The following is a 20,964-nucleotide window of genomic DNA, read 5'->3' as shown; positions in this document are numbered from 1 at the left end:
AACTTTGTATGCTTTGTTTCCACCTCTGGCCTTTAGGCAATTTAAGCAATTAGAAAGTGCAAATTAAGAGTTAAAGGATTACATTTCCACAGTGTAAGTGGAACATAAAACATATGCAGCCATCTATCCCATGTTCCTAGAAGTCATGCTAGTCAACTGCTTTCTATAGCCAGTCAAAAGATTAAGGCATTTTCCCCAACGCAAATAATAGCTTCTAGTCAACTTGTGTTCTTTGTTTATAATTAAAAATAAAAATTTTATTAAAAAAAATACTGCATTATCTTTGTACAAGCTACATATGATTCCAAAAAGTTTTGTGAGTGAAAAAAATTAAAATTCGAGATTTATAATCACTTACAGAAAAAAATATCAGGGAGAAACAGTGTTTTTTACAATTTCTGAAAATAAACTCCAATTACAAAGTTTTATAAAGTATGGCCCGTTCTGTGATGTCACACCTGAGCTTTTTTGTTTGTCCTCTGATGCTAACCTCGTGCCTTTTTATTTTGTTATATTCATTGTATTATTTAAATTATTTTATTAATAAATATATACAAATTGTAGACCGTTGCAATAGTAATTTTTATAAATTCATAAAGATTGCAGAGGCATAGCGACGGGGGTGCATGGGGGATTTCTCCAGGCGCTGAGATTCTGGAGCACAAACTGAATTAATTATCTAACACAATCAGTGACACGAGGTAGACATGTTGTCCCAAGGGTGTCAACGATCCTAGATAAGATACTGAAAGATTGACTACCTGCATCTAATGGGGGTGCACTTATAACACTTTTGCCCCTGGCATAGGATTGCCTAGTTCCGGCTCTGTTCCAGAGCATTAAAAAATCATAAAGCATCTCTACCAGTCATTTGGCATGCAAAGAAAAGGTCATGGATTACAATAACATTGTTTCAAGACTGGTTTCAATCGTATTTTTGTCCAGCAGTAGAGAGATACTGTAGGCAAAATGATTTAACTTTTAAAGCACTATTACTGTTGGATAATGCTCCAGGTCACCCTAGTTCTCTTGGGAACTTGAATGAAAATTTGCTTTGGCTATTGATACTACAACTGGAGATCATGCAATTTCTTTAGCTGAATTTGGAAGAAATGTGACATAAAGCATACGATTGAAAGCATTCAAGCATCATGGCAGGAAGTAACAGCAAGTAATATGTGTGCAGTATGGCAGAAACTTTTACGGCACTGTGCAAATAATTTTGCAGGATTCGAATCGAACGTAAATGAAGTTATAGAAGAAATAGTTGGCCATTGGGAATGTTTATGCTGTCGCCGTTCAAGAAACTGTAGATATGCAGCCAGAGGAACTTAGTGACATAAATGAGGAAAGTGGTTGTGAAGAAAAGGATGAAGATATTCCTTAGGAAGTGATTCCGGCAAAAAAACTTCACATTAAAGGAACTCTTGGAGATATTTCACGATGTTGAAAGCGCAAAGGATAAAATGTTGGAAGCTGATCCAAATTTAGAAAGGAGTATGACAATTCGCCAAGGCACAGAAAAAATGCTCGCTCCATATTGTGAGTTATACAACAAGAAGGCAGCCGACCGGGCTAGCCGAGTATGTAAAGTACCTGCCCGGCAACCCAAAGGTCGCGGGTTCGATTCCCGCCTCGGGCTTGGATCAAAGTACTGCAAAAACCTTGGGAGGTGCAATATGGCCACAGAAGCTGATGCGCCAACAACTACCAAATCAAAAAAAAAAAAAAAAAAACAAGAAGGCAAGCACTGCTCAAACTACTTGATAAGTTTTTTACAAAGAAATAAAACACTTTAATTCTGAATTTTTTCTAATGTTTTAAATTACACTGTAATAAATAAATATTAGTTTTACTCCTTTTTTCATTTCCTTTTTCATTTTTTCCTACATTTATAACTGACAATAAGATAGTTTTTAATGTTTTGACAAAAAAATTTTAAAGGTCACAGAACAGTCGTAATTTTTTCCATTGATTATTAAGATCGCTTTGCATGGTTTCAACTTGCATGGTCATTTTTACCGTCCTACACTACTGTGCAAAGCAAGGACTGTATGTATATATCATATGAAAACTTAGCGGAAAGAGTAATAAATATTATATGACAGATATTTTATTCTTAGTAAATTAATCAACCAAATGCTATAATAATCCATTTTTAATTTTTATATCTTACTTAAAATACACTGTTTAATTATAATATCATTTAATTACATATAATTTTATCATATAGTGATATAGAAATGATAGAGAAGATAGTAAGAGCCCTGAATATAAAACTGTCGCAGAGAGATTCCAGACACACTGACCCTAAAGTAAAACTTCAAACTGTTTGTGGTCAGTGGCTACCACTTGCAGACGCTGTTTTAGGTAAATATTAACACTCAGAAAACATTAAAATTATGTTTATTAATTTGGGAAACTCTATGCTTAGTGGAATTTACAAAAAAGACTAAATTCTTAAATTTTTGTTCACTCACTTTAAAAATTGAAATTTATTTGAAATATATCTAAACATCATTTTCTTTACATCTGTTACAATATTTTTATAATATGAAGCAGTGCTAGTATAATTTATTACTGATCCTTTGTCACTTCACTTTGCTGATTAAAATCAGCAAAAGTTATTCGTTTCATTTAAAGACAAGTAACAATTGTATGTTTGAAACTAATATGATTGCAATTATCAGATTTTATTTTATTTATTTACTTTTTTTATGAAATTTTTCCAAACACTAAAGGTATGAAAAGCTGTAGTATTTAGTACCATGCATGGGTTGAGAAGACAGAAGATATTTGTTAACATTAGAATTAAGAATCTGTAGATTGTAATTTCAGGAAATACATGTGAAGGAAGGTTGCTCCAAATGACAGAACTTGAAGGGATAACTCAGGGAGAAAATAAAAGTAGGTTCTGTGAGTTTGAAGTTGAATAATAAATGGATGCTGACTTGTTGCACATGTTTACACTGTTATGGAATAGGGAAGGGGAGGAATTATATATGTCAATTCCAAAGAATAGTGCCCATGGAAATATCTGTAGAAAGGGCAAACAACAGAAACAGAACATCTGTGAGACAGAGTGGAGAAACTTTGTAAGTGATGGGTCATTAATTAACTTGACTGTCCTCTGTTCAGTGCAGTCTAGAAGCTTGAGAGAGGTTTGGGTGCACCACCCCAGATGTGGGACCAATATTCCATGGTAGAGAATATTTGATATTTGTATAGAGTAGTAGTTGTTTAGAAGAAAAGTAATATGCAAAAGAGAAAAATTCAGTTTTTTAGATTCAGAGGAGAATTTTTTGTGATGTGCTTATTGCAAAGAGAAATTAAAAGTTTGTGTAATCCCTAATAGAGATATGTAATCTTGTCTGAAGGTCTGAGTATCTTCAAAAATATATAAGACAGGACTGAGTTTTAGAAGAATTGAAATTAACTAAGTTATCCTTTGGCCCATTGGGAAATCACCTGGGGGGCAGCAGTTAAGGAATTAGTGATGGATATTTGAGAAGATGAAGCTGTTTGTATAGGACAAGGTTTTTCTAAAATTGGAAGGTAGAATGCAATCAGAGCAAAACTATAGATAGGATTTCCAGTCAGTTGAAGAAGGTCGTTAATGTACAAGAGAAAAGCGGGGGGAGGGGGGGAACTGAACCTCGGGAAACACTTGCATTAGTGAAAAATTTGATTGACAGAGCCATCCACCATCACCCACAGCAAGTAGTCAGGGAAAAAACCGTAAAAAACCTCACTTGCAAAAAACAGTCAGCAATCCTAAGGTGGAAGCTTGTTTGGTTGACCTTTGTGCCAAACACAATCAAAACCCGTACAAATTTCAAGAATATTTAGCATTAGCATTAGTAGAGGCATACGATGCAAGAAAGCAAGTTTATGCAGCATCAGCCAAAAAAAAAACCCTTCCACTTCACCCCTCCGTTCGTTCGAAATAACTGTCCAGCTGAGCCTTAAATTTATTTAGGCTATCAACTTCCACAACAAGGGATGGAAGTATGTTCCACCAACCAACTACCCGCTGGCTAAAGACAAATTTCCGCACATCTATCCTACATCTGTCTTTCCTCAATTTGAATTTATGCCCTCTCAGGTGATTATTCTGAGCAAGAGGCAGTATCCCATCAGCATTGAGCATGCTCAAACCATTCAAGGCTTTGTACACCTCTATCAGATCACCTCGCTGCTGCCTAGTCTCCAGACACTGTAATTTGCAAAACTTAAGCCTTTCTTCATAAGAGCAACCCTTCACTAACCTTGTTGCCCTTCTCTGTACTCATTCCAGCAGCTCTGCATCCTTCTTGAAATGAGGCCTCCAGACCTGTATACAGTACTCAAGGTGTGGCCTGACCATTGCCTTATACAAGGGAATAATCACCTCCCTATACCTGCTAGAAAAATTCCTGTATATCATTGATAAGACACCATGAGCTACTCTTGCAGCCCACCTGCACTGCTCAGAGAACTTCATATCTGCCTGCACAATTACCCCCAGGTCCTTTTCATTCTCTACCACTGTCAGTGTAGTACCATAGAGTTGATACGTTGCTCTGGGGTTGCTGTTTCCCATATGTAGTACTTTACACTTGTCAATGTTAAACTTCATTTGCCAACTCTCAGCCCATCTGCTCAACCTTTCCAGATCCTGTTGAAGCAGCATAGCGTCAGTAGTGCCCTTAACAACCCTGCCAACCTTTGTATCGTCTGCAAACTTGGAGATTAAGCTTGATATACCATCATCAATATCATTTATAAATACAGAAAACAACAATGGACCCAACACTGAACCCTGAGGGACTCCACTAATAACATTAGTCCACGATGAGCAGTGTCCATTAATTACCACTCTCTGTCTTCTGCCACTCAACCATCCTTTTATCCATAGCAACAATTTGCCACCAATGCCACACTGCTCCAATTTGTGCAGCAGTCTTCCATGTGCAACAGTATCAAAAGCCTTTTTAAGATCCAAATATATAATGTCAAAGTTATTCCCTGCATCCAATTCTTTTGTGACTACATCATAGTATCCAATCAAATCGATCAGGCAAGACCTTCCCTTAACAAAACCATGCTGTGTCTGAGCTGTAACTGAATTCTTGTCAAGATGATCCTGCAGTGCTTCTTTAACCAGTGCTTCCATTAATTTTCCTGAAACAGAAGTTAAACTCACAAGTCTATAATTACGTGTGTCAGCCTTTGATCCTCCTTTGTGAATTGGGGTTACATTTGCACATCTCGAGTCTGTGGGTACCTCCACCGAGTCCAAGGAAGCTCTGATAATTATGGCTAACGGATTGCTTACTTCCTTTGCTGCCTCCTTTAATATAACTGGATAGAACTCAGCCACCCCAGGTGCCTTTCTTGTATTTATCTTTAACAGTTTTTCCTCCACTTTACCCTCAATTATTACAAGATCATCTAGTTCACTGCCAGTGTTTACTTCATCTATGGCATTCCCCTTCCTGAATAACTCCTCATTTGTGAATGTAGATGCAAAATATTGATTGTTTGTTAGCTGCCTGAGCAGGATCGTGAACAGTTGAACCATCGATATCAAGTGGACCAATTTGATTCATCCCCTTCCTTCTAGAGTTTACATAAGTAAAGAACTCCTTGCGGTTTTTCTTTGCATCCCTTGCCAAAGATTTCTCATAATCTGCCTACGCCTGCCTAACCTCCTTTGTAACTTGGTTACAGATCAATTTATATCTTTCATAGGCTTCTGTGTCACATGTTAATTTATATGTATCCCATGCATTTTTCTTCTCTGCCATATGTCTCATTAGTTCATCTGACATCCATTTAGGCCTGAACCTTGAACAATATTTCTTAGTTGGCATGTAAAGCCTAGTAGCTTCCAAGATAAGTTCTTTGAATGCTTCCCATTTTGAGTTTGCTGTTGGTAACATCATCAGTTGGTCCCACTGTATAGAATTTAAATACTGTCTCAGACCATCGTAGTCGCCTTTACGAAAGCAATAACCCTTCCCTTTACTCCTGATGGTAGTTATCTCCTTGCGTAAATCCCACTTCAGCACACTGTGATCACTGCCACCTAGTGGTTCCTGTATCTGCAGATTCTTAATGCATGAAGAATCACTACTGATAATCAAATCAAGAGTATTGCTCCCTCTAGTTGTCTCCCGAACATGCTGATGTAGAAAACAATCATCCAATAAATCCACAAAAGCTTGCTAGTGTGTGAGTGACCAACCCACAAATTCCAGTCAATATCTGGGAAATTAAAATCTCCCATTATAAGACTCTCTGATTTACTGGCCCACTCTATTTCCCTGTACAGTTTCTTATTATACTCATCAGAGTCATTAGGCCTATTGCACACTACTACTCTCAATTTTGATTTCCCAATGCTTATGTCACACCAAACTGGCTCAACACTGCACTGTCCAGCGATGTCGACTGGCTTCACTTCCTTGGATTTTGTGTTTCTTAACTAATAGCATAACCCCTCCTCCCTTCCTATCTTTGTCTATCCTTTCTGTAGACGTTGTACTACCCAAATTTCAGTTCTGCATTATTTATATCTGTGTGACACCACGTCTCTGATATCCCAACAATATCCGCCTTTGATGCTTTGAGCAATACTTCAAATTCATCAAATAACTGCTTAACTGCTTAAGTTTTACCATTCATCTATGGATAAAATAAGCCCATATATCACTAGTGAATTGACACTGGTGGAATCAGTATTGTAATTATTGATCAGCTGGAAGGTTCTGAGATAGTTTGCAGTTAATGGATTTCTCCCTTACTGTGGAAGGAGTACAGGTAAGTGCAGTGGGATGATAATTAGATGGGTGGAATATGTCATCTGTTTTAGGAACTGATTAGATATGAGCAAATTTCCAAGCAGAAGGAAAAGCATTAGTGGATTAAGAAAGTGTAGAAAGCCAACACAGAACAGTAGCAAGCTTGGGAGCACAGGTTTTGAGAATGGGTGGAGAAATGCATTTCTCTTGGCATCAAGATTATCCAAAATTATTTTAGCATTAGCATTTAGCATTAGCATTAGTAGAGGCATTTGATGCAAGAAAGCAAGCTTATGCAGCATCAGCCAAAAAAAAAAAAAAACCCACTTCCACTTCACCCCTCTGTTCGTTCAAAATACCTGTCCAGCTGAGCCTTAAACTTATTTAGGCTATCAACCTCCACCACAAGGGATGGCAGTCTGTTCCACCAACCAACCACCCGCTGGCTAAAGGCAAATTTCCGCACGTCTATCCTACATCTGTCTTTCCTCAATTTGAATTTATGCCCTCTCAGGTGATTTTTCTGAGCTAGAGGAAGAATCCCATCAGCATTGAGCATGCTTAAACCATTCAAGGCTTTATACACCTCTATCAGATCACCTCGCTGGTGCCTAGTCAGAATTTTGACAGAATTTGACATTTTGACAGAAAACTACAGGAGGTATTGAGTGAACTGTGTTGGTAATGATATGTGGTGTACCAAGGTTGCCAGTACATTAGTTAGAAGAGAAGTACAATGTAAGTTAGTTTTATCCTTAGCTGCGGAGGCAATAGAGCCACCAGGTTTAAACAGAGGTGGCAGTATTGATCGGCAAAAGTCGCAACCAATAGCTTTGGCAAGAGACCAGAATGCTCAACTAGTGTTTGGACAAGAAGTTTTATACTCTTAATCTGATCAAAATCTAGTTTGGATTGGTTAATAACTGCTTTACAGTTGTTGTGAGTTTTAGTATAGGCAGAAAATGAACCTGGAGATTTGGATCAAGCCTGTTGCAACATGCTGCATTCCTCTTTTGAACAGCCTTAGCACATTTATGGCAAAAACCAAGGTTTAGATATGGGATGAGATTTTAAGGTGGGGTGTGGAATGAAGGATTTCATCCATACAAGAATAATTTCACTGACGACCTGAGCACACATTATCATCATCACATTTAAAACAGTAATCCAACTAAGGAAAAGAAGAATAGAAATCTCACACGTCATCCCATTTTGCATTCTTGTAATGGTAAACAACACAAGGCTGAGAATGGCCATTGGAGAAAAGACCATCACCAGTTTGTGAACTGAAATGCCTAGAGGTCCAACCACCTAACCCATGCACTTTGAAGGGTTGTTTGTGAGAAAAAGATCAAGAGTAATGGCTCTGTGATTAGGATTACCTGGTATTCTCGTAGGTAAACGAACAGTCTGTTTGAGGTCATTACTAATTGCAAGAGCATCAGCATCTCACCTGGCTAGGTCTGTGTGGCTAGAAGACAGTAACCAGCTGGAACTATGAATGTTAAAATTGCTTCAGTTACTTCACTGTTAGCAAGGTCTGACTGGAGGAAGTCAGATTGCTAAGAAAGGAAGTCAAAGAGTTCCAAATGATTAGTGGAGTTTGGAGAATGATGGATGCAACACCTAAAGTTGCCAGATTTGGGTAGAGAGATTTTGAGCCAGAAAAGTTCAGAAAGAGGAGATACCAAATTACTAAGTCTTTGACAGGGAACATCAGAGTAGACATATGCAAGAGTATCACCTTTGAAGCAAAAAGGTTCATGCAGCAAATAATTAGAACTAAGATGAGCAATGATTGAGGCAACCAATAATTGGGATTCTGCCAGAAAAAGTAAGTGGGGCTTGGCAGACTAAGTGGAAATGGATATCATTGAGATTAGATCTGAGACCACATGTATCTGTGAAATGAATGAGGAAGTATTTGAGATATTTAAATCCTGAAGTAATTGTATTACTTTGACTATTTGTGATACATTCAGTAGATAAAGAAATTTTCTATGAAGTAATGAAATTTTTTGGCTATGGAATACACACAGCAAGCAATTCCATACACATAATCTGTCCTTGACCATGCCCATCACTTATGCATTACTTGTGTCTCCTCCAGTTACTGCCTTGTAGGGTAGAGGCAAGATCAGATAGTGTATAATCTTGCTGATCACTAGATCATCAAGATTATACACTAGCTGATCCAGATGACTCCTAGAAAGTTACCAATAAGTTTGGTGTGGGGGACTGCGTAGCAGCCAGCCTGTGAACATTTTAGAGCTATACCCTCAAAATGTAAGGAAGATTGGATCCCACCTGATGCCCATCATGATCCTCAAAAAGACATTAGTCATACTATTTGATGGAAGAGATTTGGGATTCCTGAGCTTTGCTCTGGAAACTAAACATAAATTTCACCACTTCGAGCTTCCAATCACTAAAGTGGTATTATTGCCTGGTGGGTAATATTACCCTTTGTGGTGTGGACATCACACTTTGACCTACATTGGTTCATGCCCAGGTGGTCACCTCCAGTATATTGGGTGCATTGTTTCATGCAGGGTATATACCCAGGGTTACTAACAATCCTACCATCCTGAAGGTGCAAGTAGATTTGGTTGTCACAGAATGGCCAGACTTCACCGAAATTTAGTTCACTTGACTCATGAGTGTTACTTAAATATCAGTTCCATCAGCATTTTAGAATCTCCTGTAGCAAGCTCTATCTTGTCATATTTGAAAGAATGTCTGTGACAAGCCTCAAAGACTAAATACTGATAATTAATGAATACTACTATTTGGAAAAATGTGATGTTTACCAGTTCCATTTTAACTACAATGCAGTGCAATATGAATGCATAATGATGAAAATGTTTGGTGGTAATGAATAGCCGCCAAATTGACAGAAATTATGAATAAAGAGCTAAAAACAAATAAAAAAAAGATATATATATCATGTAATAATTTGTTGCTAATGAATAAATGAAATTGAATATCAGAATAACTATTAACTTTTAGGTGTTGTAAATTTGATACATATGTGTTGGTAACATGACATATGAAAATATTGCATTATTCGATAGTATATAATCGGTATGGGATATGGTACAGTACACACTGATTGTACATACCATATAATAACTAGATATAGAGGACTATAATAAAAGTCTTTATAATCGTGATTCCATACACAAATGACCAAAAGTATCTGACAGTAAATTGTGTCTGCAAATGTAGATACAGTTATCAGTCCAACTAAAATTAATCATTGATGCAGGTTATATAATGGAAATTTATTCGTTTCCAAAATACTGTAAGGAAAGCAGTCATTTCTACATTGTTCACAGTCAGCTTTTACTCTGTTGGGTGCCACTTATGGTACTGAAGTGGTCAGTTGTGCAGTCATAATACTTTTCCAGTTCTATGGCAGGTTTGCAAAATGCTCTTCTCCTTTCTGCATTTGGGGTCAGACATTTGTTTTTGTTGGAGTCCTAGTAATGGTGGAAGAAAATGAGGTGGCAGATAAGGAAGCTAAATTAGCAAGGTTCCTGAGTGAATATGGATTTTAATCCATACATGTACTTGACTATAGACTGATCATTCATCATATGTGTCTTGAACATTAGTACACTTTTGGCATATGCAGGGAGAAACTAAACTGTACCCAATTAAACCTGTAATTACATTGATTATCCAACCTATGCAAGAGACAAAAAGAAGACATTCTCACCAGAGTCCATATTGGTCACAGTTGCCTGACACATTATTTTTTATTGAGGGCCTCTGATCCCTCCCTTCCCTCAATGTGAATATTGCAGAAGTATTTTTGCTATTCAACGTGTGTTGATTCATTGTCTACATTTTACGAATTACTGCCATGTGTCTTTTACACCTTTAAACAACCAGCTGAACCATATGCACTTAGATTTTTAACTGATGATGATAACACCCAATGTTTTTATCTTTTTAAAGAGAGACGACGTATCCATTCTATATAACATAACTATTTCATAATACCTGATTTTTGTATACCTTCCTCTGTAGTTTTTAACTTATAACCTTTGATACAGCTCCTTCCTTGAATACAGTACACTGATCCTTTTACCTACATAAACAAGCAGAATGAGTTCCAAGCAAGCAAGGAGCTTAATTGTCAGATGACATTGGTAATTTGTCATTGCCTGCCCACATAATTAAATCCAACAAAGTCAACCGAAGCTGATGTTGTGAAACATTGGAAACACAAGTATTGATGGTTAAGCAGGCCAAAAAAACAGACATATAGAAATCTTCAATCCCTGAAGAACAACTGCTGCAACTGCTGCTGTGTCCACTCTTGGAACACCTTAACTACAGCACTCTGCAAACAGCCTACAAGATTCATAATTTCTATAATACTGTTGTCCTTCAACCAGCACTCAACAACCATCTCTTTTTTCGGAATCTGTTGGATCACGTCCATTGCTCATGTTGATCAAGTACTTCATGTGGACCACATCTCCTGTGATTGCGTGATTAGCAAATGATTCCTGTATTGATTACTACCAAGTAATTTGAGCTTGTTTTCATAGCCTTAGCTTCCATTTTCATTCATTTTAATTACTCTGGCTTACGTAAGAACATTTGATGTGTGCAAGCATCACTTTGACCCTTATCATCAGATAAAAGCATATCTACACTGAGTGGTCACTTTATTGGATACGTCTACCCATCTCATAAAATGGAGTGCTCCTTCAGCGGAACATCAGATTTTTCTTAATAATGCAATGCAAAGCTTATGGGCAGATATATAGTAACTTTGAATATGGCATGGTAGTCTGCACCAGACACACCACTTAAGTATCTTGGAAACTGCAACTTTACTGGGATTTTCATGTATGACTGTTTGTCAGGATTGGTCCTTTATCCCGAACAGCATACAGGAATATCCAGTTAATGGTAATCCTGTTGTTGGTAACAGTTCATTGATACAAGAGGCCAGCAGAGGCTGATAACACTTGTGCAGGATTATAGAAAGGCTAGGGTCAGTTAAATAATAATAGTACAATACAACAGTGATAATCAGAGAGGCATTTCAGATTGCATAACTTGTATCTTGTTACTGTTGGGGTATCGTAGCCAACAATCAAATTGGGTTTTGCTCCTGTCAGCATAAAACAAGAAGGTATGGTCACATTGGGCACAGGAACATACACTAGAAAGCAGAGGACTGTAAAATCATTCCATGGATCTCCTGCCAAGTGTAAACAATGTAGGCTGTGGCAGTGTAGTGGGAAATGTTTCCATACTTCATGTTGAGTCTCTCAGTACCAGTTGAGTAACATTTTCTATTCTACATGTTAATCGGAAAATTGTTTTTGACTAGGTACATCCCTTCAAGCTGCAGTGTTTCAATTTGCAAATGGGTTCAGTAGCATAATGTGCCATGTCACAAGCCACTATACTGTCACCAGAAAGTGAGTGAATTTAGCCCATTTGGTCGCCTCTCCTTTCACCAGATCTCAATCCAGTTGAGCACTTGTGGGATAAGGTGGAACAAGCTCTTCAGAATAGAGATTCTCAACTACCTAATTTGCTACAACTTTGCAAAGCAGTAGAATCAACATGGACCAGCATCCCTGTCATATGCTTCCAACACTTTGTTCAGTCTGTGTCACAGCAAATCCAGCCCATTCTGGAGGCTAATGGGGGACTTACTCACTGTTAGGTAGGTGTATGTACCTAATAAAGTGGCCACTTGGGGTATATTACACCTGCCCTTCTTAACTAGTGGCCTCCCTTAAGTGAACCCCTTATGACCTTCTCTGTGATCTTGGGAAAGATACTTTTATGTTAAATTCAAATTTTTGAAACAGTTATCTGAATTTCCACTTAAAATTTCATTATTCATAAAAAAAATATATATATATATATATATACAAAGTATATATATATATCCACTAAATTTTCCATGTGTGGTAAAACCTTCATTTAACGAACCATATTGGATAAGGTTTGTCCATCCATTTGTCTGGCAGATATTTTTTTTTTAACTTGAAAGGAATATCTATAATCATCAAAGTTGCTGAAATATTATGAAAAAATACCATGCTGTAATATAAAAACATTAAATACTGTAATACTACATTTTACCATTTGTTGTGTGAATATGCTTGAAATTTTGCTATCATATTGTGACACTGGAAACTGATAAAAGATTATTCACTCTGACAACTTCTCAAGTACTCCGCTATAGTTTCAGATGACTCGCTACTGATATCTGATTCACTCAGCAGACTAGTGGAAGGTGATGGTGAGGGAAATCCTGGTTCTCTGGCAATGAAAATATTGTAAGCACTGGTAAATGCCATAAGACAGGCAGCTGCTGTGGTACCATTAAATGATTTTTAATAAAAAAATTTTTTTTTTTTTAAAAAGGAAAAAACTTAAGCAGTAACAGACTTTAGAGTCTGTTAAACTGAGATTTAACTCTATTATAAAATCTGGAAAAGGTAATATGTTTTCTTTACTGTTTGTAGAGGTGATCTTTCAGTTTCAAGTGGCAGAAAATCCAGTGTAGTTAGATATTTGCAAACAAATAAGCATATGAACAGTGTAATTGTGTAGGAAGAAATGAAAAAATGTATGTAGCATTTCAGAATGAAGGTGATAGTTTCTACTGCCGTTTTTGTAAAAAGCATAGGTTCTGGAATGGACCCTTCCCTCCATTTTTCTTGTAATCTTTATCTGGTATACTCCCAAGAACAGGTAGGTAGTCTGATTATGACTTTACTGGTATTTGAAATCATTCTTTTGATGGTGTAGATGCTATTAAAAGAAAATAATCAAATATTTCATCATAATTTAATTACATATAAATTATATAATAACTCAACTAGATGACTAATATTTCATTATTAGTTGAAACATTAAAACTCTTTGATATATAGTATGTATTTTGTCATACCAGCACCTGACATCAGTTTAAACCAGTCTGGTACATCTACACCCCCCCCCCCCCACAATGAATAGCACTGATTATGTCATTTATACTCACACTCATACTCTCATTTGCATTTATAAAATATGTTTCCCAATAGGGAAATAAAAAAAAAACTGATGTGCAAGAATAAAACAGCAGGCTTTGTTACCTAAATTGGACAAGAGGGGAAAGAAACAGCTTGAAAATATGCCATTTTTCATCTCATATAGATAGCAGCAGTCAAAGTGATTCTAAGCCCTAACCCATTGTGATGATTTTTCTTAGTGGTAAAAATTGACTAACCTTGTCATCTGATTAATTGTGTGTTTAAAAGAGCACTTCTTATCTTCCTTTGAATATTTGATGGATGAAGTCACTGAATATTTGATGGACATGTACTACTATATAGAAGGAAGTACCAAAAGGAAAGATAGATTGCATTAGTTTCAATCAATGCATAAAACTGAAATGAAAAAGATTTTGAAGTATGCATGTACATATAGCTTGTCTTTGATTAAGTGTATTCTGTTAGATGGCTAGAATAATGACATCTTCTAACAAGTCTGTTTAAAGAAGTTAGTGAGGAAAGCCATATGAACACTTTTTCAAAATTACCAAATTGAAAAGTATAAAAAGCAGCCACTAGTATGTCACTGACTCATGTTTAAATCCACTTAAAAACACAAAAGATGTTAATGAACTCCTTAAAGAAAAGAACTTCTGAACCATAGACTTCAGGTGATAGAAATCCAATTCATGCAGGAGAAGAAATTTTAAAAGAAAAGAAATTAATGAACTTCCCCTCCCCCCCCCCAAAAAAAAAACCTTAAATTGCAAGTGAAAACAAATCTAAACAATCCAAGCTAGCTGATAACTATTTGTGTTATTATCCCACTCATACAAAAAGTGTTCATGCTCCTCTCTTCTGGCTTGAATAAAGCAATTTTCTTGTTTCTTTTAAATGCTACACCATTTGAAAATCCAAAAATAGCCCTTTGACCCAACGTAACTCATATTGCAAATTGTTGAAAAGGTTATCTGCAAATTTATTATTCTAACAGTTTTCAAATCTTACACTTCCATTTTAGAAGCTTATTACGATACCAGACTATGTAGTATGCTGTGGTCTCGCTTAGTCATAGGCATTTCTACTGGGAAAGTATTTTATTCTGTATGTGATTACATAATGCACAAGTTTCCATTGAAAAATGTTCTTATGAATGCCAAGATAGCGCAAATTTCATCAATTTGACAGTGCATTTTTCAAATTTGACATTTTTTATCGACAAGTTTCCAGTATTTCTTGGTGTTTTGCAACATCGGTTTTATCAGTTTCAGTGTGAGGAGCTACCAGACACTATTTTTGAAAGAAGTTGTTTACTGTGGTCCTTGGTTGATGGGGAATTCCATTTAAGGCTGGGGAACTGACAAGTTCAGGGAAGCTTTAAATATAACACATTATCTCAAGTCAACCAAGTTATAAAATCAAAAAACTGAGTTCAGATCTCTTTCTGGTAAAGCTGTAGAAATGCTCCTGAGAGTCTTGACAGCTGGGCCAGTGTTATGAACAAAATATTGGCTCAATATTTCTGAATAAGACAAAGTTTGCAGTAGTATCTTTCTTGAAGCAATGAAAATCTGTGGATGTCTAACAGAATATCCAAACAGAAATCCACTTACAGAAAAATCCTGAAGTAGGCTAAATGTTTGAAAGCATACTGTATACTGGTAAGCAAATCCTATGTATATTTTAATATAAATTGTGTATGTTTTCAGCAAAATTTAACTTCTAGTTCAGTTTGGATATACAAAAAAACTTCTGCTTTTTCTGAAAAAGCCTTGGTTTTTTTGTTTTGCTCATTTGGCACCTGTGAAATTATGAAATCTACTTTCTGAAAGTTAGTAGTTGCTGCTGTATGATATTTTGTGACTCTGATGAAGCATTCAAATTGGATCTTGTTGCAGCCATTATTAAAATGAGACTTGAGCCTACAAAATATTACAGTTAGTTAAATTAACAAACTGCCACAGGATTAAGCAGATAATGATTAATTTACTGTGAAATTACGTAATTTCCTTTCCAAAAGTTAGTTGTTGCTACTGTGTGATATTGTGTGGCTGTGATGAAGCATTCAAATTGGTTCTTGTTGCAGCAATTATTAAAGTGAGAATTGAACCTACAAAATATTACAGTAATTAAATAAACAAACTGGTACAGGAATTGAGCAGATAATGAAAATTAATCTACTACTGAAACTTAAGTATTTAAACCCATAAAATACCAAAAGAAAATAACTTTAAAAAAATTTGCTTTACAAAATTACAAGATAATATAAAATTTAAGCAAATTTCAAAAAATTACCTCCATTGTTGGAGGTAAATCTGAACTAAAGATGGTATAGATGGAGTGGGGGGACTGGACTTATCTTGGACATGCCAAGAGAAGGATAAATTTCGGATGGATAGCATTCAGGAAATACAGTCACATACTGAGAAGCAATATCCCAATTTGTCTGAAACATAAAATAATGAACCAACGTATACTCCTCACCATGACTTATGGAAGAGAAGCTGAGAACTACACAGCGAAAAATGGAACAAATTATAATAGGAATCAGTGTGTTAGATAAGAAGAGAAACACGTGGATTAGGCAGCAAACTCAAGTAAAGGACATGCTTATCAAAACTAAAGAACTAAAATGGGCTTGGGCAGGACACATAGCTCGAAGACATGGTGATAGATGGACTAAAAAAATAACAGAATGGTACCCTCCATAGCCGAGTGGTCAGGAGCGGGAGTGCAGTAGCACACGCTTTTTGAGTAGACCGGGGTTCAAGCCCCTGACTGCTGAATACGGTCGATCTGCCAACCTGCACTGGACCAGCATGGCAGATTATGGTCCATTTCCCTCAGCATGAATTGTTGAGGAGGCTCCCATCCTGCAGTGGGTTGATAATGGCTGCATTTTACCTTTTTACTCAACAGGAGCTAGAAGAAAACCTGGAAGACTACAACGAAGATGGACAGATGAAATTCAGGAGTTCGTGGGTAGTACACTGATGTCCATTGCACAACAGAAGTAACTGCAAAGTTGCCTAAATAAACTATCTTAATATTCACTAGGGGGGCTTCGCACCCTGCTTGCTGCACTCACTTCTTTTGATAAAATAAAATACTTACAGAATCTTTGTACTGTGTGTGTGTCTCTTCCTCAGCTATGAATAAATAAATAATAAATACTTTACTATATAAATATAATATCGGTGTAGATGCACCATAGAGATAACTGAAATATACAATGTATATGCTTTATCATATTTTGCAATTTTTATTTTATAGCCATTCTCAATAGTATTAATATAATGGTAACTCATATTGTGCTCACTCTTTACAAAGAGTTACCATGTACTGTAACTAGAGCTTTTGCCACCCTTCTCATTACACACCAAAAATACTACAAAAAGTCAAAACGACGTATAGGGAAATAAATTAAAACACTGTTTATTTTTGAAGTAAAACTTTAATTCGAACATTCTAAAATGTTATTTTTCTTGCTTTTCTGTTAATTAAGTAATAAAAATTACTAAGTTAACATAAATAAAAGAATCATCGAAAAATAAATTTGTCTGACGTGAAAAGTGCCGGCCAGGGCAGACCACCTCTTCCGCCCTCCCCTAGCTATGCCACAGAGACCATTGTCACTTATTCTTGGTGGGGACCATCACCCAGGCAGCATCGTTTCAAAGCTAATTGGCTTTTCATCAGTGGGTGCCTTTCACACTCTGATCATAGTTATTCTTGAAGAGTTGTACACCGATATTATATAGATATAGAATCTTAAGCTCTTAAAATATTATACCTTGTTGCATTTAGTTTATTTAAATAAATACGTTACATATGGAAATCGAGAATGGTACCACGTAGTCGTGTTAGATAAACATAGCGGGTGACCACACTTAAACAAAAGTTTGTTTTATCACAGTAAAACAAGTTTCTGTTACATATTACCACATAACCCACATCTCTTTTCTTCCATTGGCTGAATAAATATCATTAGGAGGGAAATTATTTTAATGTATAGAAAGATATGTATAAGAGTGGTCATTATAGAAATTAGATTCCAAGGAAAACCCCCACATAACATCCTTCTCCAGCTATATTAGATCATGACTGTTATTTTGTTGAATTATTGGGCTCATGGCAAATGATGGATAGCCTCTGTTAGAAAACATTCCAATCTTATAGTTATTCTTGAATAATGTATAGAGTTTGAATGAGCAGCCAAGCAGTGTACAGAAGAAAATTTTTAAATTAAGCATACTTAATCTATAATGTTGAGCCATATTTGTACTGCACTGGATAGTAAAGGTTGTGATATTGTTTTAATCTAGGTATTAATAATCAAATTTAAAATGTTTACTACATGAGTATATATGATTTAATGCACAAAATCGTAACTGGAATATACAATGTATATGCTTTATCATTTTGCAATTTTTATTTTATAGCATTCTCAATAGTATTAATATAATGGTAACTCATTCTTTCAGAGTATAATAATTTTTTACCACCTCTTTTAGTGTTTGCAGTTTGCTTTTGTATTCATAAATGTTACTTATATTTATAACTTATGTATGTAAGTTTTAATTTTTATTTTGTTTTAAGTTTCAAACTGAAATTTCAAACCAACTACATGGTGCTTGAGGTTGTCACAGACATTCTCTCAGATATGTCAGACAAGCTGTACTTGCTACCTGGGTGTCTAAAACACTGATGGAACTGATATTCGGGTGACACTCAAGTCAAGTTGACCCAATTTCAGTGAAGTCCGGATGGTCTGTGATAGACCGATTCCTCTGCTTGCATCTTCACAATGGTGGGACTGTTAGTAATCCTGGATATAACCCCCATGTGCAAGCACACTGTGGGTGACCACCCAGGAGTGGGTCAAGGTGTGGCACCAACACCACATGGAGGAATGCTGCTCCTCTGTGTTATCAGGCAATACTAGGTGGTAGATGACTCTCATCAACCGGTGCAATACCACCACTTTGCTTATTGGAGGCTTGAAGTGGTGGAACCCATGTTTAGTCCCCAGAGCTAAGTTCCAGTCAACCCTTCCCCATCTCTTCCATCATGAGGTATAATTGATGACTTTTGAGGTTATTTTTTTATTATTTTTTTTTTTTTGATTTGGTAGTTGTTGGCGCATCGGCTTCTGTGGCCATATTGCACCTCCCAAGGTTTTTGCAGTACTTTGATCCAAGCCCGAGGCGGGAATCGAACCAGCGACCTTTGGGTTGCCGGGCAGGTACTTTACCCACTCGGCTAGCCCGGTCAGCTTTTGAGGTTATGATGGACATCATGGCGAGATCTAATCTTCCTTACATTTTGAGGATACAGCTCTAAAATGGTGTTCACAGGCCGGCCGCTAGTTAGTACACTGGACGGAACCTATTGGTAACTCTCTAAGAGGCTTCCAGATCAGCTAGTGTATAATCTTGCTATCTCTACTCTGCCAGATATTGACTGGAGAGAATCCGAGTAGTGTGAATGGGGGGTATTGTTGAGGCCACGTTATGTCAAGGATCTGGGTATATTCTTATCATGTAATAGTAATAGTAATCGTGGCATGTGATGCAAGAAAGCAAGCGTATGAGCTTATGTAGCATGGGCACCTCCATAGCCAGGTGGAAAGGAGCAGCAGTGCATAGCACACGCTTCTTGATTAGACCAGGGTTCGAGCCCATCACCGCCAAATATGGAGTATGCTGAAAGGTCAAGGAATGACCACCGCATATTCTCGGTGCAATATGGCTTTAGTTGCTAATGCTCCTAAAAACCAAATAACAACAACAACATTATGTAGCATGAGCCAAAAAAAAAAAAATTCCCACAACCATTCCCTCTAAATATTTGTCTAGTTCCTCCTTAAATTTATTTAATCTATCAACTTCCATGACAGATGGAAGTTTGTTCCAACAATTTACCACCCGTTGGCTAAAGGCAAATTTCCACACATCTATTCTACAGCTGTCTTTCCTCAATTTGAATTTATGCCCCCTTAGGTTCGTAATCTGAACAAGTGGAAGAATTCAGCGTGCTCAACCCATTCAAGGCCTTATACACATCAATCAGATCACCTCGCAGGTGCCTAGAATCCAGCCGCTGCAGTTTGCTGAACTTAAGCCTCTCTTGGTAAGAGAATCCCTTCATTCCCCTCACCAGTCTTGTTGCCCTTCTCTGTACATGCTCAAGATAATCTACATCCTTCCTAAAATGAGGCCTCCAGAAACGTATGCAGTACTCAAGGCATGGCATGACCATTGCCTTATACACAGGGACAATCACCTCCTTTTCCCTGCTATCAAAATTCCTGTATATCAGTGACAAAACCCCATGACCTGCTTTTACAGCCTGTCTGCATTGTTCAGAAAACTTCATATCTGACTGCACAATTATTCCCAGGTCTTTTTCATTTTCTACCAGCCTAAGTGTAGTACCACACAGTTAGTACATTCCTCTGAGGTTACTTCTACCCATATGCAGTCCTTCGCATTTGTCAATGTTAAACTTCAATTGCCACTTCTCAACCCATCTTCCCAAATTGTCTAGATCCCGTTGCAGTAGCACACAGCTATTACTGTCATTAATAACCCTGCCAACCTTCGTATCATCTGCAAACTTCGAGACACTAAGCCTGATATACCTTCATCAATATCATTGATAAATATACAAAATAACAGTGGACCCAACACCGAACTCTGTGGGACTCCACTAATAACATTAGTCCACGAAGAGCAGCACCCATTGATTACCACCCTCTATCTTCTCCCACTCAACCATCCTTTTATCCATTGTAGCAAATTACCCTTAATACCATTCTGCTCCAATTTGTACAGTAGTCTTCCATGTGCAACAGTGTCAAAAGCTTTCCTGAAATCCAAGTATATGATATCAAAATTATTTTTTGCATCCACTTCCTTTGTAACCGCATCATAATATCCAATCAGATTTGTCAGGCAAGACTTTCCCTTAACAAATCCATGCTGTGTTTGAATAATTGCTTCAGTCTTCTTTAGATGATCCTGCAATGCATCTTTAACCAGTGACTCCATTATTTTACTTGGAACAGAAGTAAAACTAACTGGTCTGTAATTACTCTTGTTACCCTTCGATCCCCCTTTGTGAATTGGGGTGCATTTGCACATCTCCAGTCTGTGGAG

General features: G+C 36.9%; 1 protein-coding gene across 1 annotated transcript in view; it reads left to right on the top strand.

Moving 5' to 3' along the window:
* The window catches only part of LOC150089325 (elongation factor-like GTPase 1), a 549,838-nt gene that overhangs the window by 140,353 nt on the left and 388,521 nt on the right, over window positions 1–20,964 (top strand). Inside the window, exon 12 of the mRNA XM_090389043.1 lies at window positions 2,234–2,370. Within this exon, the coding sequence (XP_090245169.1) occupies window positions 2,234–2,370 (137 nt within the window). The remainder of the gene's footprint in view (window positions 1–2,233; window positions 2,371–20,964) is intronic.

Source organism: Mastigoproctus giganteus, chromosome 2, assembly GCF_048544385.1.
Source record: "Mastigoproctus giganteus isolate SK-2022 chromosome 2, ASM4854438v1, whole genome shotgun sequence".
NCBI lineage: Eukaryota > Metazoa > Arthropoda > Arachnida > Uropygi > Thelyphonidae > Mastigoproctus > Mastigoproctus giganteus.
This window is presented reverse-complemented; position numbering and strand designations above follow the sequence as displayed.